Source organism: Eptatretus burgeri, chromosome 5, assembly GCF_056783735.1.
Source record: "Eptatretus burgeri isolate ZD-2024b chromosome 5, Ebu_testis_v1, whole genome shotgun sequence".
Taxonomy (NCBI): Eukaryota; Metazoa; Chordata; class Myxini; order Myxiniformes; family Myxinidae; genus Eptatretus; species Eptatretus burgeri.
In genome coordinates this window covers 103,773,990-103,791,339 of record NC_140965.1, presented here as the reverse complement: position 1 = coordinate 103,791,339, position 17,350 = coordinate 103,773,990, and the positions used below count along the sequence as shown (strand labels likewise).

General features: G+C 49.1%; 1 protein-coding gene across 2 annotated transcripts in view; it reads left to right on the top strand.

Annotated features, from left to right (window-relative positions):
* LOC147027096 (uncharacterized) overlaps positions 1 to 17,350 on the top strand; it is a 547,644-nt gene that overhangs the window by 382,690 nt on the left and 147,604 nt on the right. For both annotated transcript variants that reach the window (XM_085883264.1, XM_085883263.1), the window contains one exon: positions 16,663 to 16,707. In XM_085883264.1, coding sequence (XP_085739390.1) covers positions 16,663 to 16,707 — 45 coding nt within the window. The remainder of the gene's footprint in view (positions 1 to 16,662; positions 16,708 to 17,350) is intronic.

Below are 17,350 nucleotides of genomic sequence, written 5' to 3'. Positions count from 1 at the left end.
AGAAGGGAGGGGCGAACGCCCCGGGGCAATAAAGGGCCGCGTTGGAACGCCGAGTGGCGAGTTGGCGGTTGGCGAGTTCGTGAGAGAGGCTCTCTCCTTGGGCTCTCTCCATAGGCTCTCTCCTTGGTCTCCTTGGCATCGTTGGAGTTGGTCGTTGGAGGCTCCGTTGGCGGCACCGTTGAAGGCATTGTTAGAGGCATCGTGGGAGTCGAGAGTTGAGTTGGGGAGCTTGTGGAGCCCAGCGGAGTGCGGGCAGAGACATCGAGGGTCGCTCAGCGAGTCACCAAGAGGGTGGCAGGTAGCCTGCTCGGTCTCTCGGAGCCCCTGCGGTCATCCCGGCTCCAAGCAATCATAAAGGCTTACGAGCCCGGTGCTTTCCTTTCTTTCTTTCTTGGGGTTTTTGCATGAAAGCCTGTGTCGCCTTGTCTGCTAAGTAGTGAACTGACTAAGTGCATGTAGATAATTAATAGACATCGGCTGTAGGTCTTTTTGCTTGTGTCTTGTCCCCTACCCCCATTCATTGCATACTTGTACAAATAAATGTCCCCTTTGTTGAATATTCACCTGCTCGTTGCGTCCCTTCCTCCATTGAACTGCCGTAATTGCGTTCAGAATATTAGCTGGTTTTTAACACCGATAAGATAATCGGGTCCGATGGGGCTTGGCGATATAAAACCGCTCAGCAATCGCAAATGGAACGAGCTGCTTAAAGCAGCTCATTTTCGTGCAGGCTCCGTTGAGGTTTAAATCCCCAGCATTTCTGTCTGCACGAATAATTAGGTACATCGACAATTTGGCGATCAACCCTGTCGCGCGTGGACAGAAGAGTTGGCTGATTTATGGTGTGATTAACAACACCCGTAGCTGGGTTTCAGCGTTGATCCAGAAAGCTGCGACTGGATTCCCCCATTCGGTGGGCGCGCGCCGCCGCAAATTGGGCTGAGGCGGTCATCCGCATGCCGTAGTGGCGAGAATCCACTACAGTATATATGTATATATCTAATATATAAAGCTCTTTCTAACCACTGACTTATTAAAGATCAGTACCTTCCGGTTGATGGAGAAAGCTGAATTGTTGCGTGTCGATGGACATCGAAGTCGACACACCGGGAAAAATCACAGAACCATCAGAAATCATCCATAAATGAAAAGACAAATAACTTTTTCAAAAAATGAAAATAAGTGAATGAAAAATCAAATGCAGGTGAGTGACCCAAGATAATGGGGAAACATGGTAATTTTGCGTGCCGACGGACATTGTAGCCGATACACCAGGAAAAATCACAGAACTGTCAGAAAGCATCTGTAAATGAAAAAATAAATGAAAATAAATGAATGAAAAATCAAATGCAGGTGAGCGACCCAACATAATGGGGAAACATGGTAATTTTGCGTGCCGACGGACATTGAAGCCGATACACCAGGAAAAAATCACAGAACTATCAGAAAGCATCTGTAAATGATAAAATAAATGAAAATAAACAATTGAAAAATCAAATGCAGGTGAGTGACCCGAGACAATGGGGAAGCAGAATTTGTTACTGCTTACAATGTGTTAGCATACCCCGCTAGTGTGTATGTGTTTACATATATATATATATATATATATATATATATATATATATATATATATATATATTTATATTATATACATATATGTGCATAGAGGGAGAGAGGGAGAGAGGGAGAGAGGGAGAGAGGGAGAGAGGGAGAGAGGGAGAGAGAGAGAGAGAGAGAGAGGGATAGAGATAGAGATAGAGATAGAGATAGAGATAGAGATAGAGATAGAGATAGAGATAGAGATAGAGATAGAGATAGAGATAGAGATAGAGATATATATATATATATATATATATATATATATATATATATATATATATATATATATATATATATATCTTCTTCTTCTTCCTCTTTCGGCTTGCTCCCGTTAGGGGTCGCCACAGCGGACCAACCGTCTCCATTTCGCTCTATCCTCCACATCTTCCATTGACACTCCAACCACCCGCATGTCCGCCCTCACCGCATCCATGAACCTCTTCTTTGGCCTTCCTCTTCTCCTCCTGCCTGGCGGCTACACACAGTATGTCCACCTTTCTTCTCTCCATCATATCAGCCAACTCTCGCCCTTTGCCAGTCATCGTCCCAACATTCAGAGTTCCAACTCTCACCTCCACACTTCTACCCTTCCCCCTCTCCCACTGCCTCCGGACTTGCCTTCCCCGTCTCCTTCTCCTCCTTCGCCCAGCAGTAGCACAATTTCCACTGGTACCCTGCTGACCACCGGTACCGGTGGCGGTCGTTGGTAACCCGGGCCTCGACCGATCCGGTATGGAAATTCGTTTTGTTGTCCGCATAATGATTTGGCATAGGTTTTTACGCCGGATGCCCTTCCTGACGCAACCCTGGTCGCCTCTTACGACACACAGGGATATGGTACACCTATTCTAACCGGGGCATACACCGGGCCCAGTACAACTGGTGCTCATTTCGCCGACCTCGGAAGGATGGCAGGCTGAGTCAACCCCCTGGTGTTTTCGACTTGGTATATATATATATATATATATATATATATATATATATATATATATATATATATATATATATACATACATACATATATTAATTCAGTGTCCCAACGGGGCTTGAACTCAGGACCTCTTGAGTCCCAAGCCACTACCATTACAACTGAGACAACACCAGTAATATATATATAATATATATATATATATATATATATAGATATATATATATTATATATATATATATATATATATATATATATATATATATATATATATATATATATATATATATATATATATATATATATATATATATATATATATATATATATATATATCGAGGGAGAGAGGGAGAGATATCATGTAATATTAGATCTAGAAGATCTAGTTCACACACAACAGTTAATGATGGCATCCAAACGTGAAACGATGGGAAAAATCTGTTGTGCCAAAAAGCAGCGAAAGTTTATGAATTGTTCGATAGATAGGTTGGCTCGAGGTCAAAGTGTGTCATCTGTGGGCCACCATTAACGGATCAATGAATAGACTGTGCAGTAAATTTAAGTCAAATGTGGTAAAAGAGAGAAACCATTGCGGATTTACCAATTTCAGTGGACCGGTGATGAGGGAGAAATTATTACAGATTTACCAACATTTCCACAAGGTCCCTGGGGCCGAAGGTTCCAGTTCAACAACAGTAGACCTTGAAGAGATAGGATTATATTGGAAGAGGATGGCAGCTGATACCTTCCTCTCCAAGCAGGTCAAATTTATTCAGGGACAAGGAAACGAACGATCATTTTACCCTTCTTCAACGTCGCAATGCAGAAGGCGACTTCGTCATTCTCCTAATGATCAAACAGCCATCGCAAGTTATACATCCATATCTTTCTCACCAACAATCACCCAACTCTAACAGCATCATCCCGAGCTATGTCTTGTGTTTTATATTTCCGGCAGAGGACACTACGAATGTGCAAGAAAAATGTTTATCCTCACCCACCTCGCTATTTTGTAAAATCTACCTAGCTATTTTGTAAAATCCACCTCGCCATTTTGTGATAAATTTAAAAGGTAAAGTCTTGAGTTTTTTTGTTTTATAGTAAATTTATTTTAGTTTTACATGTTAATTTCAATGCTAACGTGCATTATGCAATATGTGTGTGTGTATGTATATATATATATATATATATATATATATATATATATATATATATATATATATATATATATATATATATATATATATATATATATATATATTGTTGCCGTTATGGAAACTGCATCCCTCCAACACCAATAGCAGCCAACATAAAGTGGTCTGCAGTCAGTTATTTCATTAATATACATTCAGATAGTCCCTTCCTTCTTGTCCAGTGGGTCGAACGGGACAGTGCGTTGTGTAAATCTCAGAGCTCGGTCTGATTAAATCTCTGAACCTCATTCCTATTCTTTTTTTACTATTCCTGAGGTAAATCCAAGCAAGGGCTCCTCGCATGAGCCAGCAGGAACTACGGTTGGACAACCATCGGTAAAAACCACAGCCGTGCCCTTCGCGTGAGATTGTGTCCTCACAGAAGACCAAAGGCAGCAGTAGAGGCCAACAATATATATATATATATATTGTTGTGGTTGACCAAATTCGCAAACCACCATTCAGGTCCCTTAGGTGAGATATCTCGGTAAGTATATGTGTAGTTAGGCCCAAACCCGTTGTCTAGAGGGAATAAATGTCATTCATGAGGGCTGCGACTCTTCAGGATAGCCGTTTTTCTTTTACTATCTTTATTTTGGACCAGCCGCCATTATTACCACCACCAACCACGTCTCAACAGCCATCACACAACCACCAACCACAACGCGGCCATCACAACAACAACCACCAACCACAACGCCGCTTCACCACAACCGCCACGACCTTTACCGTCACAACTCGCCACCATCGCATCACCGTCATCTCGCGCCACTCGTGGGCACCGATGATGGACTCGTGTAGAGCGCGCACCGAGCAGCGTGTTCAAAAGCATCGCGGACTTTCTGCAGAAAAACGGATCAAAAACGACTCACGCCCACTTTTGTTCCGTCCAATCGGTGAGCGAGGGGCGATTTGGCCCCGCCTCCAGGGCGTTGGAGGGCGGTCGCTATATGCAAATTCATGGATCAAAAAGCATTCACGCCCACTTTTCCTCGGGCCAATGGGGAGCCAGCAAGAGAGGTGAAAGGTCGGAGGTAGAGGGTCAAAGATGAAGGAGCGAGGCCACGGGGGATATAAGGGGCCGCGTTCGTCAGTCGAGGCAGTTCAGTTCGCAGGAGGAAGAGTTCGCAGTTGGAAGTGGAGAAGAGAGTAGTTCGCAGTTAGCAGTTCGCAGTTGGGAGTTCGCGGAGTCGGAGTGAAGAGGACGGAGCTGTGGAGAGGCGGCGGCGGCGAAGGCGGTTGAGGGGGTGCTCGCGTCGGTTTCGGGGAACTGCGGGAGAGAAAGGCCGGCGGCGCGACCGAGGTCGTGGTGGAGACGCTCGTCGCGGGACCCGAGATTTTGTGAAATCCTCCTTTCCCCGAGCATCAGCAACCCCCTCCTGTTTCCCCCCGCGCTGAGATAGTGCGACAAAGGGGGCCCCCTTCCCACCCCCTACCAGACACTGTCCGCAAGGCCCGCGGAGTTGAGGCGCCACCGCCGCTCTGCGTCACATCATCAGACGGGTAGGCCCGACACGGTCTCGGCCCCAGGCCCGCCTACCTCCCTCATCCTGGAGGGTGGTTCTCTTTTCTTTTGCTTTGGGAATATGTGTTGTCGGCGCCGTCTGTGAAGTAAAATTGTATAAGTGTTGCCGAGTGCTCGGTAGTCGGATAGATCTGCATTGTTGCATTTGCTTTTTGTCTTCTTCTTTTCCATGTGCTTTTGGTGGAATTGTATATGTGTGCTTTCCGTTCATCGCGAAATAAATGTGCTTATTGTTGAACTGTTTTCCCGCTTCGCTTCGTCATTTCTTTCATTGAATCCCCATCTTGCTTCACGTAAAGGGTTGGTCTTGGGCTAAGACGCCCGATAATTAATCGAACCGTCGAGGCCGATGAATAACACCGCTCGGTTATCCCGATAGTACGGAACGGGTCGCTTAAGTGGCCCGTGTCCGAAGTCGACCTGCGGCGAGGTGCGATCGCCCGGTCTACCCTCCGTGTGGGTACTTAGGTAGGTCGAATTTGGCGAGCAACCCTATCCCACGCGGGGGCCGATTGGCACGATCGCGGTGAGACCGAAAGGTCCACCCGTGACTGGTTCCCGGCGTTAGTCCGAGAGGGTCACGACTGGATTGTCCGTCCGGTGGGCGACGTGCCGCGATTCGAGTTACGTGGCCGTTCGCACGCCGGCGGGCGCGAATCCGCAACACTGGTGTCAGGTCGTGCGATATAAACTCATCGCCCTCCTCGCGGCACTGGTATCGGAGAACGGGAAAACGGGCTCTCCTGTCTCCAATTAAATTCACGGGAATCGGTCCAGGGGTGAGAGAAGCGACCCCCGATTCCCTTCAAATTACGAGCGATTCAAATTAACCCTTTAAGAGAAGCAAGATGGCGTCTCAAGGCGAGCGGGAGCCGGGGGTATTAGAAATGGATGTAGAATGTGTAGGATCCATGGCTCAGGATGAAATCCCCGTGCAGGAAATGTTGGTTGTACAGGAAAACGAACTCGCCGAACTGAACCCAGAGCCCGAAATGGGTGCGGCAGCGGCCGCGGTGTATGACACCTCCCCTCCCCCTCTCCACCAAAACCCCCCGACCCTTGCCGAAACGGCTAACCCAAGCGCACCCGACATGGCCCAGCTATGCGCCATGCTGGCGGCAATGACAAACGAAGTGAAAAACGAAATAAAAGGAATGAACGAAAGGATGGATGCGAATACACAAAAGATGGATGCGAATACACAACAAATAAACGAAAAGATGGATACAAACACAAATGAAATGAGAAACGGAATGAACAAGCAAATGGACGAAGTGAAAACGACGATGGATGCGAATACACAGCAAATGAGGGAAGAAATGAAAAAGCTGCGGGGTGAGACGCAGAACATGGGCCGATGCCTGCAGGCGGGCATGAAGGCCGTGACCAGGGAGCTGGGAATGGCGACTCCACGTGTGGGAGCAAACGAGCTGGAAGGGGGTGCAACGGCTGATAGGCCCGCGGTGGAGGCGGGTGAAAAAATAATTCGGGGGGCGTGTTGGGCGAGGGTCGTGACGATGACCGAAAGGGAAAAATTAAAAGGGGAGACCAAAACGTGGGAGACGAGACACGAGGTGACGACAACAGAAACTTATAAATGTATAGAGACACGGGAGACAAAAAAAATAGAGGAGAGACTACACGATGAAGACGGGGTAAGTGACGTACACACACACACAAAGGTAGTGGAGGACGATGAGGTTGAGCTCGCGGAGCGTGTAGGGACCCGGTGCGAGCAGCGGGATAGCCTCCTCCAGGAACGAGGGGAGGGAGGATTCCCCCTTGAGGCGAGTCACGACCAGGTGGGTTCGGTCGTGCTTTGCGAGGTCGAGGGGAGGAGTGCTGCGAACGGGTGCACGCCGAGCTTGGGGGGTATAGAGGCCCCGGAGACCCTTGTAGGGACACAAATCCCCAGTGTGGTTGTCCCTGTGTGTGTGGTGCAAGGCGTGAGTGCGTCCCCGTGTGTGGAAGCGACCCCGTGTGTGAGTGGTGTGGTGGCGATTGTGCCGGAGTACGTGCTACCCAGCACGCCGTGTGTAAAAGGGCCACCGCGGGTGAGTGAGGCACGGTGTATGAGTGAGGCACCGCGGGTGAGTGCCCCCGCGTGTGTGGGTGAGGAACCGTGTGTGAGTGAGGCCGTGTGTGTGGATGAAACGGCCAGTGTGGATGAGGCACCGCGGGTGAGTGCCCCCGCGCGTGTGAGTGGTATGGTTTATGTAAGGGAGACCGTGTGTGTGAGAGAGCGGTATGTGAGGGAGATGTCGGTTGGCATGCGGGAGCACGCAGCCGCGTCTCCCGGTGTGAATGTGATGGAGTGGAGTGTGAGCGTCGTGACACGCAGGTGTGCGTGGGTGGAATGGAGGCGGCGACGGCGACATGTAAGGAAAGAAAGCCGAGTAGCGGCTGTAGTTGTTTCGGGGACCGTGCCGGGTTCACCCAGCAGTGAGCACGAGGTCCGTGCTGTGCAACGCACGAGGCCACCACGTGCTCGCTTGCGAGAGTGAAGTCCCGGTCCGGAAACGCACGCGGTGGATTTGCCGATCCCGCGGACGGACAAAGTTTAGGCAGGTAAATGGATTTGGACCGGACGGGTTCTCCACGCGATCGTGTGTTAAGCTCCAACGGGCAAAGCACATGTGTTCGCGTGGGGAACCCCTCGAGACGTGGGGCTTGTGTTTTTTTTTTTTTATGGCCACGGTGACGTCATGGCTGCACGCGGGGTTGGAATCCGGCAGGAGGGGAATCCCTGCCGGATGGTACCGTCCAAGGAGGGACGAGGTACACGTGCAGCTGCATGACGTCACGGGCAGGTGCAAAGTGCGCGAGCTCTGAGTTGCCGCGCTGGTGCTGCGCAGGTAAAGAAAAAAAAAAAAGCAAGCCTCACTTTCGGGTGCACAGGATTCCTGGGCAAGGGTGGAAGACCCCCTTACCTGGGCACAGGATGGAAACTAGTTAGGGGGAAGGGTTAGCTTAGCTAGACCGACTTCATGGGGCAGGGGTAAGTCCTCATGGAGTCCGTGGAATGGATTAGGTAGAGGGATTTAGTGAGCTTTCGGTTGGGAAATAAAATGATTTTTTTTATTGATTTGGAGACAGTGACAGACTTGTGGATGTGTAGCGGGGACGTAGCTTAGCTACGTAGGTTAAAAGGAACGTGCTGTAGTTTAAGGGACGACGTGGGAGCACGAGTTAGTTAGGGGATGCAGATAGAAGGATGGCAGAGTTCAGCGGTGAGTGTGTTGAAGAGTTGGTGAGTTGTGAGGTGAGTACATGATGAGTGAGTGAGGCCAGCGGGTCTGTGTGAATGGAGTGAATGGGGAATGCATGGTGCGATGAGTGATTGGGGGGAGGAGTGACTCCCGCCCAAGGGACCCCGGGGTCAGTATAAAGTAAGTTAGCTGGGTTAGTCAAATTGAAAAATGGAGGTCGTTTTGTTGTTGGTGGGAGTGTAGGCTCGAAACCCATTTGGAGGGGTGCAGGAGCCCTGTTGATGGGCTTGGGAGCGTGGCTGCGAAAGCTGAGTATCGCTGAGTGGGTACCCCGGGCACCAGGCTAGTCGGCCGTGGTAGGCCAAGGGCCCATGGGGGGCCGGGATAGCGTAGTGGGCACGGGTGCGCCTGCTTGGTGCAGGGGCCCGGGGCGCCATTAGCCGCATGGGCAGTGTTGTGGGCACGGGTGACCCTCGGAAAGGGGCCTGGGAAGCCAGCCTGACACGTGTGCGTTTCAGGGGAGGTGCCATGGGGGGCACTCCCCGGTGTTAGGGAGCTGGTAGGCTCGGAGGCAGTGTAGTGCCCGGGGGTGCCATCGTCGGAGAATCGGCAGAGGGTCGTGCCTGCCAAAGGGAGCCACGTGTCCCAGCCATGAGACCGTGTGAGGGCACGGAGAGAAAATTGGGGGGCGAGGCCCGAAATTGTGAGGACACCAACACAGGCGACGGGGATCTGGGTTGTTAGAACCAATAGTTTAAGCGAGAGGCGCTTGTTGAAGCCCCGGGGTAGTTTAACAGTTAAATGGTTAGGGTAGATTTGGAAGTGTACCCCTCCGCACCATCCATCCCCTCGCTCTCATTGTGGGCCGCTGGACCCACTTTGGGTTAGATCGCTGAACTCTGGGGAGGCCATCCTGAGGCTTCGTTGGGCCTCGACACAGGACGCTAGCTCTCCCTTATTCCCCTCCGGGAAGGGAACATAGGGGTTGGGAGTAGGCTAGGTGACAGGATAGGTTAGCCGAACAAGGACGATAAAGGGGGTTAGGGCACGATTTATAGTGGGGAAGTAAAAAAAATAAAATAAATAAATAAATAAGTTGGGGCTAAATTGGGGTTTGACAAATTAAGGGAGTGGGTATGGACAGTGACAGGCAAAGGCGATAGGTTGGGAGGGAGACCGTAGGGTAGGTCTGAGCCCGCCTTCCGAGTGGCCAGCACCACCGCACTCCCTTCACCAACCTCCACTGAACGGCAAAGGCTGGCCAACTTCATCTGCCGGCTGGCTGTTTTTCTTCAAGGCCTGTGCCGGCCCACTTCATCGGCAGCTGTTGTGTTGCTGCAAGGCCTGTGCCGGCCGGATCATCTGCAGCTGTGGTACTTCAAGGCCTGTGCCGGCCAGTTCATCTGCCGGATGTGTTTGCCTGCAACGGCCTTCTTCTGCGGTCTGTGTTTGCCTGCTGCCTTTGCCATGCCCACTGCCCACGTTCACCAGCCCCGTTCAATTTTTGCTTTGCCCCCCCCCCCCCTGTTCATTGCCATGTGCGCCAGGATCCGCAAGGCAAAAGTTTGCAAGCTGCGAGAACTGCCCTGTTGGCAGCTACAACACGGGCCTGCAGTGGCGGCCCGTGCACCGTGTTTGCGTCCACCCATTCACCCATCCATTTGTAGTGTTCATTGCGTGTGCCACTTGAGCTGGCACGGAGACTGCATTTGTGCAGCCCATGCACCGTTATGGTTCACTGCGTTCAGTTCAAACCATTCATCCATCCATTCGTTGTGTTCATTGCGTGTGCCACTTGAGCTGGCACGGAGACTGCATTTGTGCAGCCCATGCACCGTTGTGGTTCACTGCGTTCAGTTCAAACCATTCATCTATCCATTCGTTGTGTTCATTGCGTGTGCCACTTGAGCTGGCACGGAGACTACGTTTGTGCAGCCCATGCACCGTTGTGGTTCACTGCGTTCAGTTCAAAAGGGAAGGCCTTGGACTGCGTGTGAGCAGCCAGCCACGTTCCCTGTCACCTGCATTGTTTTGAGCCAGAGACTGCATGCGAGCAGCCTGGCTCCCTGCTAACTGCTTTTCTTTTGCAGAGCTCATTGATCCTGGGCCATGGTTTAGTGTAAAATTTGTAAGTTAAGGTTAAGATGTACTGTAAATATGAGTGCGCCCCCGGCATGTTTGTCTTAGCGCCGGCAATTTTATTTAAGTCGTCCGTGTGAGTGAGTTTGTTTAGGTAGTTACTCAGCCCTTAGGTTATTTATTTTGGGGACACGAATACCATGAATGTCGCACTCAGGGATCCGTAGGTAAAATGTACTGGGGGAAAACTACACATGCTGGCACACGAAAATTTGACGACTCGGGACGAGTCTGTAAAAAGGGGAGGGGGTAGTGTTGTGGTTGACCAAATTCGCAAACCACCATTCAGGTCCCTTAGGTGAGATATCTCGGTAAGTATTTGTGTAGTTAGGCCCAAACCCGTTGTCTAGAGGGAATAAATGTCATTCATGAGGGCTGCGACTCTTCAGGATAGCCGTTTTTCTTTTACTATCTTTATTTTGGACCAGCCGCCATTATTACCACCACCAACCACGTCTCAACAGCCATCACACAACAACCACCAACCACAACGCGGCCATCACAACAACAACCACCAACCACAACGCCGCTTCACCACAACCGCCACGACCTTTACCGTCACAACTCGCCACCATCGCATCACCGTCATCTCGCGCCACTCGTGGGCACCGATGCTGGACTCGTGTAGAGCGCGCACCGAGCAGCGTGTTCAAAAGCATCGCGGACTTTCCGCAGAAAAACGGATCAAAAACGACTCACGCCCACTTTTGTTCCGTCCAATCGGTGAGCGAGGGGCGATTTGGCCCCGCCTCCAGGGCGTTGGAGGGCGGTCGCTATATGCAAATTCATGGATCAAAAAGCATTCACGCCCACTTTTCCTCGGGCCAATGGGGAGCCAGCAAGAGAGGTGAAAGGTCGGAGGCAGAGGGTCAAAGATGAAGGAGCGAGGCCACGTGGGATATAAGGGGCCGCGTTCGTCAGTCGAGGCAGTTCAGTTCGCAGGAGGAAGAGTTCGCAGTTGGAAGTGGAGAAGAGAGCAGTTCGCAGTTAGCAGTTCGCAGTTAGCAGTTCGCAGTTGGGAGTTCGCGGAGTCGGAGTGAAGAGGACGGAGCTGTGGAGAGGCGGCGGCGGCGAAGGCGATTGAGGGGGTGCTCGCGTCGGATTCGGGGAACTGCGGGAGAGAAAGGCCGGCGGCGCGACCGAGGTCATGGTGGAGACGCTCGTCGCGGGACCCGAGATTTTGTGAAATCCTCCTTTCCCCGAGCATCAGCAACCCCCTCCTGTTTCCCCCCGCGCTGAGATAGTGCGACAAAGGGGGCCCCCTTCCCACCCCCTACCAGACACTGTCCGCGAGGCCCGCGGAATTGAGGAGCCACCGCCGCTCTGTGTCACATCATCAGACGGGTAGGCCCGACACGGTCTCGGCCCCAGGCCCACCTACCCCCCTCATCCTGGAGGGTGGTTCTCTTTTCTTTTGCTTTGGGAATATGTGTTGTCGGCACCGTCTGTGAAGTAAAATTGTATAAATGTTGCCGAGTGCCCGGTAGTCGGATAGATCTGCATTGTTGCATTTGCTTTTTGTCTTCTTCTTTTCCATGTGCTTTTGGTGGAATTGTATATGTGTGCTTTCCGTTCATCGCGAAATAAATGTGCTTATTGTTGAACTGTTTTCCCGCTTCGCTTCGTCATTTCTTTCATTGAATCCCCATCTTGCTTCACGTAAAGGGTTGGTCGTGGGCTAAGACGCCCGATAATTAATCGAACCGTCGAGGCCGACGAATAACACCGCTCGGTTATCCCGATAGTACGGAACGGGTCGCTTAAGTGGCCCGTGTCCGAAGTCGAGCTGCGGCGGGGTGCGATCGCCCGGTCTACCCTCCGTGTGGGTACTTAGGTAGGTCGAATTTGGCGAGCAACCCTATCCCACGCGGGGGCCGATTGGCACGATCGCGGTGAAACCGAAAGGTCCACCCGTAACTGGTTCCCGGCGTTAGTCCGAGAGGGTCACGACTGGATTGTCCGTCCGGTGGGCGACGTGCCGTGATTCGAGTTACGTGGCCGTTCGCACGCCGGCGGGCGCGAATCCGCAACAATATATATATATATATATATATATATATATATATATATATATATATATATATATATATATATATATATATATATATATATATATATATGTATATAGTCACAAGTCTGACTCCAGGGTGTACACATCACAGGCTAGTTCCGTCTAGTACAGTTTACCTACGGATCCCAGAGTGTGACATTGCATACATGTTCCCAAAAGCTAATAAGACCTCTAATGTGTTGTGTTGCTATCTGTCATACTCATACAGACACACATATTTAACATTTTAACTTAAATCAATATCTAAACATATATTCAGGTGGGCTGAAACATTTTGCACTATCAACACTTCACCCTGGTCCAGGATCTGCAACAAAAATGAAAATGAGTAAGCCCCTTTATGCAATGTTGATGAATTGATTCCACACATAAGCAGTGCTTTGGTGCAATACGGAAGAATCGATGACACAACACAAGTGGTAGTCGGCGTAAATGTTGAAGAATGGGGCCACAACAAAAGTGGTCCTTGCAGCGACTGTGAATTTTGGGCCGCAGCACAGTGGTCTTTGCAGCCGATATGAACTTTTGGGTTAAGACAGAGTAGTTTTTGCAGCAGATATGAACTTGGGGCCACAGCATAATGGTTTGCTTCTCTCCCATATTCTTTTACTGTCCCCCATCTTCTTTTACCTCACTTCTCCCCCATCTTTTTTATTGTCAGACACTCTCTGCTAGTGCCATCAGTATGCCAAAACTATTTGAATATGCACACTAGAACTAAACTTCCACTCTGCACCGCAACAGCACAAACCACAAACCACCTTCCACTTTACTTCTCTGCCATTCCTTTGCCACCTGTGATATCCACCCAACCTGCTTCAAATACAAAGACTTCATTCCTATTTCATTTATAAGTCAACATCCAAGCTCGTCATTCCAGCACCCACTCCCTACTAAGATGCCTGCTCACCATTGACCAGAAAAATCTGCCTCACCATGAAGACACAACCACAACCACCACAACCACCTTTCTTTGCATCACCACTTCAACCACCTTCCAACAGCTCTGGCCATCATCATCTCGCCTTGCTAAAAGATGCCATTAGCACCACATTCACAGCTCGACTCCAGCTTCACCACCAACGAGGCTTGTTACCAACATGTGCACTCCATGCTGACATGCTCTCCTATCTACTACGACTACCCTACTGTCCAGCCTGCCATCAACACAATTGCTGGGTGTTTGTGCGTCAATTTGGGAGCATCATGCCTGCACCCATGTTAAATCTGGAGAAGGTGCATGGCTTGTCCCAGGGGAAACTGAGCCCATCTTGCAGATAGAAGTCTCAGAGGGAGTGCCTCGTCACGAAGATACAAATCTGGATCAATGGGCATGCCACACTCAGGACAAAAGAAGAGCGTGACCCTCACTCTCGGAACCATGCCTACAAAGGCCGCCAGACTCCACCCTCTCCTGGGACGTATAAAAGGGCAGAGGACCCCAGCATTTGAGTTGGTTGTTTTTTCGTCTTTCTGAATGGAGCAGAATGCTGATGGAGCGTTCGGAGACTGGAGCGGGACAAGCGCTCAGGTAAGATGGGAGACCGGACCAACCATTCCCAAGAGATAGCTCGTTCCACACAGCAACACTCATGAGTACCAATTTCCCTTCCCTTCCCTTCCCTTCCACACACTTGGGATCAGCCCGGGCTCACAAGTCCGTGCTAGATGAATGAGGCCGCCAACATGCCTCAAACTTATTTCTCTCTCTCTTGTCTTACCTTTCCCAAAATGAGTCTGATGGGCACCTTATTATGTTAATTTCAGTAACATGTATATGATAAATAGTTCAGTATAAGTATGCTTTTTGTCCTTTTGCTATCGCATGACCCACTGTATGTTTTTTCCGCACCACACAAATATTGTATGTCCCTGCTGTATGGACACCACTGTAAATAAACTCCTCTCTTCACTGTGCCACATGCTTTTCCTCACTCTCTTCTTTATAAATATATCCATGTCAATTATTCATTTGAACCTGCTCGTCGTGTCCTTTCCTCCATTCATCCAGCACAGTCTGCATTATTGTTAGACGGGAAGTTTTAGCCCATGTGATTTGCTCTTGTTAGCCAGTGCATACACACGATTCTCGCTCGGCTGCACTTAAATACACTACATGGCCAAAAGTATGCAGACACCCCTTCTAATTCGTGAATTTGGCTATTTCAGCCACACCATTGCTTACAGGTGTATAAAATCAAGCACACAGCCATGCAATCTCTATCGACAAACATTGGCAGTAGAATGGGCCAAACTGAAGAGCTCAATGACTTTCAATGTGGCACCGTCATCGGATGCCACCTCTCCAAGAAGTAATGTAGTCAAATTTCTGCCCTGCTGGAGCTGCCACGATCAACTCAGAGGCCACACAAGCTCAGAGGACCGGACCGCCGAGTGCTGTAGCATGAAAAAAATCGTCTGTCGTCAGTTGCAACACGCACTAACAAGTGCCAAACTGACTCTACAAGCAACGTCAGCACAAGCACTGTTAGTCCAGAGCTTCATGAAATGGGTTTCCGTGGCCCAGCAGTCACACGCAAGACTAAGATCACCATGCTCAATGCCAAGCGTCGGCTGGAGTGGTGTAAAGCTCACCGCCATTGGACTCTGGAGCAGTGGAAACACATTCTCTGGAGTGATTAATCATGCTTCACCATCTAGCAATTCGGGTATAGTAGATGCCTGGAGAACGCTACCTGCCCGAATGCATAGTGCCAACTGTAATGTTTGGTGTAGGGGGAATAATGGTCTGCAGCTGTTTTCATGATTCGGGCTCGGCCCCTTAGTTCCAGTGAAGGGAAATCTTAATGCTACAGCATACAATGAAATTCTAGACGATTCTGTGCTTCCAACTTTGTGGAAACAGTTTAGGGAAGGCCCTTTCCTGTTTCAGCATGACAATGCCCCTGTGGGTAAAGCGAATTCCATACAGAAATGGTTTGTGGAAATCGTTGTTGAAGAACTTGACTGGCCTGCACAGAGCCCTGACCTCAACCCCATGGAACACCTTTGGGATAAATTAGAACGCCGACTACAAGCCACACCAAATCGCCCAGCATCAGTGTTCGACCTCACAAATGTTCTTGTGGCTGAATGGAAGCAAATCCCCGCAGCAATGCCCCAACATCTAGTGGAAAGTCTTCCCAGAAGAGTGGAGGCTGTTATAGCAGCAAAGGGGGTACCAACTCCAAATTAATGCCCATGATTTTAGAATGAGATGTTGGACAAGCAGGTTTCCACATACTTTTGCCCATGAAGTGTTGGTAGAGGGGTATGTACTGAGGGCACTGACCTCAATTGATCGAGTCAACTCACCAGGTAAACGGTATCAGATGGGGAACCCTGTTAAAGATGGCAAGTTAATTTACGTTTGTGATTGCTTAGCAATCCACTGGGCCATGGAGTTGAATGCAGTGCATCAGCCGATAGGGCCGGGCATTTGGGAGGAACCCGAATACTTCCCCTTGTAATCCCCGAACTCCGAGTCCGCAACATCATTAAATGTCAACTGAGACTGAGTGATTCTTTCCACAACATTTTACAACTTTAAAATTTTTCTCCCAAATAAATCGATTATCGGCTTTCCAACAGTACCATTTTTATTATTGTACAACAGCAGTAACCCTTTAGAATAAAGTGTGATGGACACACACACCCATGCACATACACAGGTACAAACGTACACACACACACACACACACACACACACACACACACGCAAACACTCACACACACACACACACACACACACACACACACGCAAACACTCACACACACACACACACACACACACACACACACACACACACACACACACACACACACACGCTGCCCCTTTTAGTAATTGATGGAAAACGCAATAATCAAGCAACTTAATAAATATTACAGCTGGTACAAGTCTTATACCATGGAAGTTGTCCAAATGGAGAGTTGTTTTTTTATTGCAGGTATTATTTCTTTTCTTAACTGGTTGTTATTTTGCCTTTTTATCGGCACAGGGAGCAGCAGGAAACGATGGTCCCTCAGGATCACCTGGAGAACGGGTGAGACGTCTCGGAGAAGCTGTAAAATTATTGTGGAAAAAAATTGATTTTTGAGCCACAGACTTTAAAACAAGGGTTATGAATAAGAAATATAACAAAAGCTTAAAATAAAATAACTACAAAGAGTGGAACTTTGGAGTGAAAGGATGCTCAGAAATGAACATAATTGATATATGTATGTTGAAAGTCACAGAGTGGCAGGGATTGGGAGATTGGGTGAGAGATACAGCATAATAAAGGAGATTGTGGAAATGTTGGATTACCCTCTTGCCATCCGCCAGAAATGATGACCCAAATAATGTTCTGGACCACCCAGTCATTGTATGGGAAATGATGAGTATTTTCGTTCTATTTCATCATGCATGTTACACTATTACAGGGTGTCTTATGTTCATGTACATTAATTCGTTCATATAGAATTGAGTCCGACTTTGAGAGCTCAGTACTGACTCTAACATCACCTGACATACATTGCGATGTACAGTACATTGTTGCATGTTCACTCCGATGTAAATATCAAGGTAATTCACCATCTTAATATGATTTGCCACATTGTTTGCACCATTGTTATCCGGGTGATAAAAATATTTTCGGTTATTTACAGCTTGTAAAGAGGTAATAAATATTCAGAGTAAAAATCAAA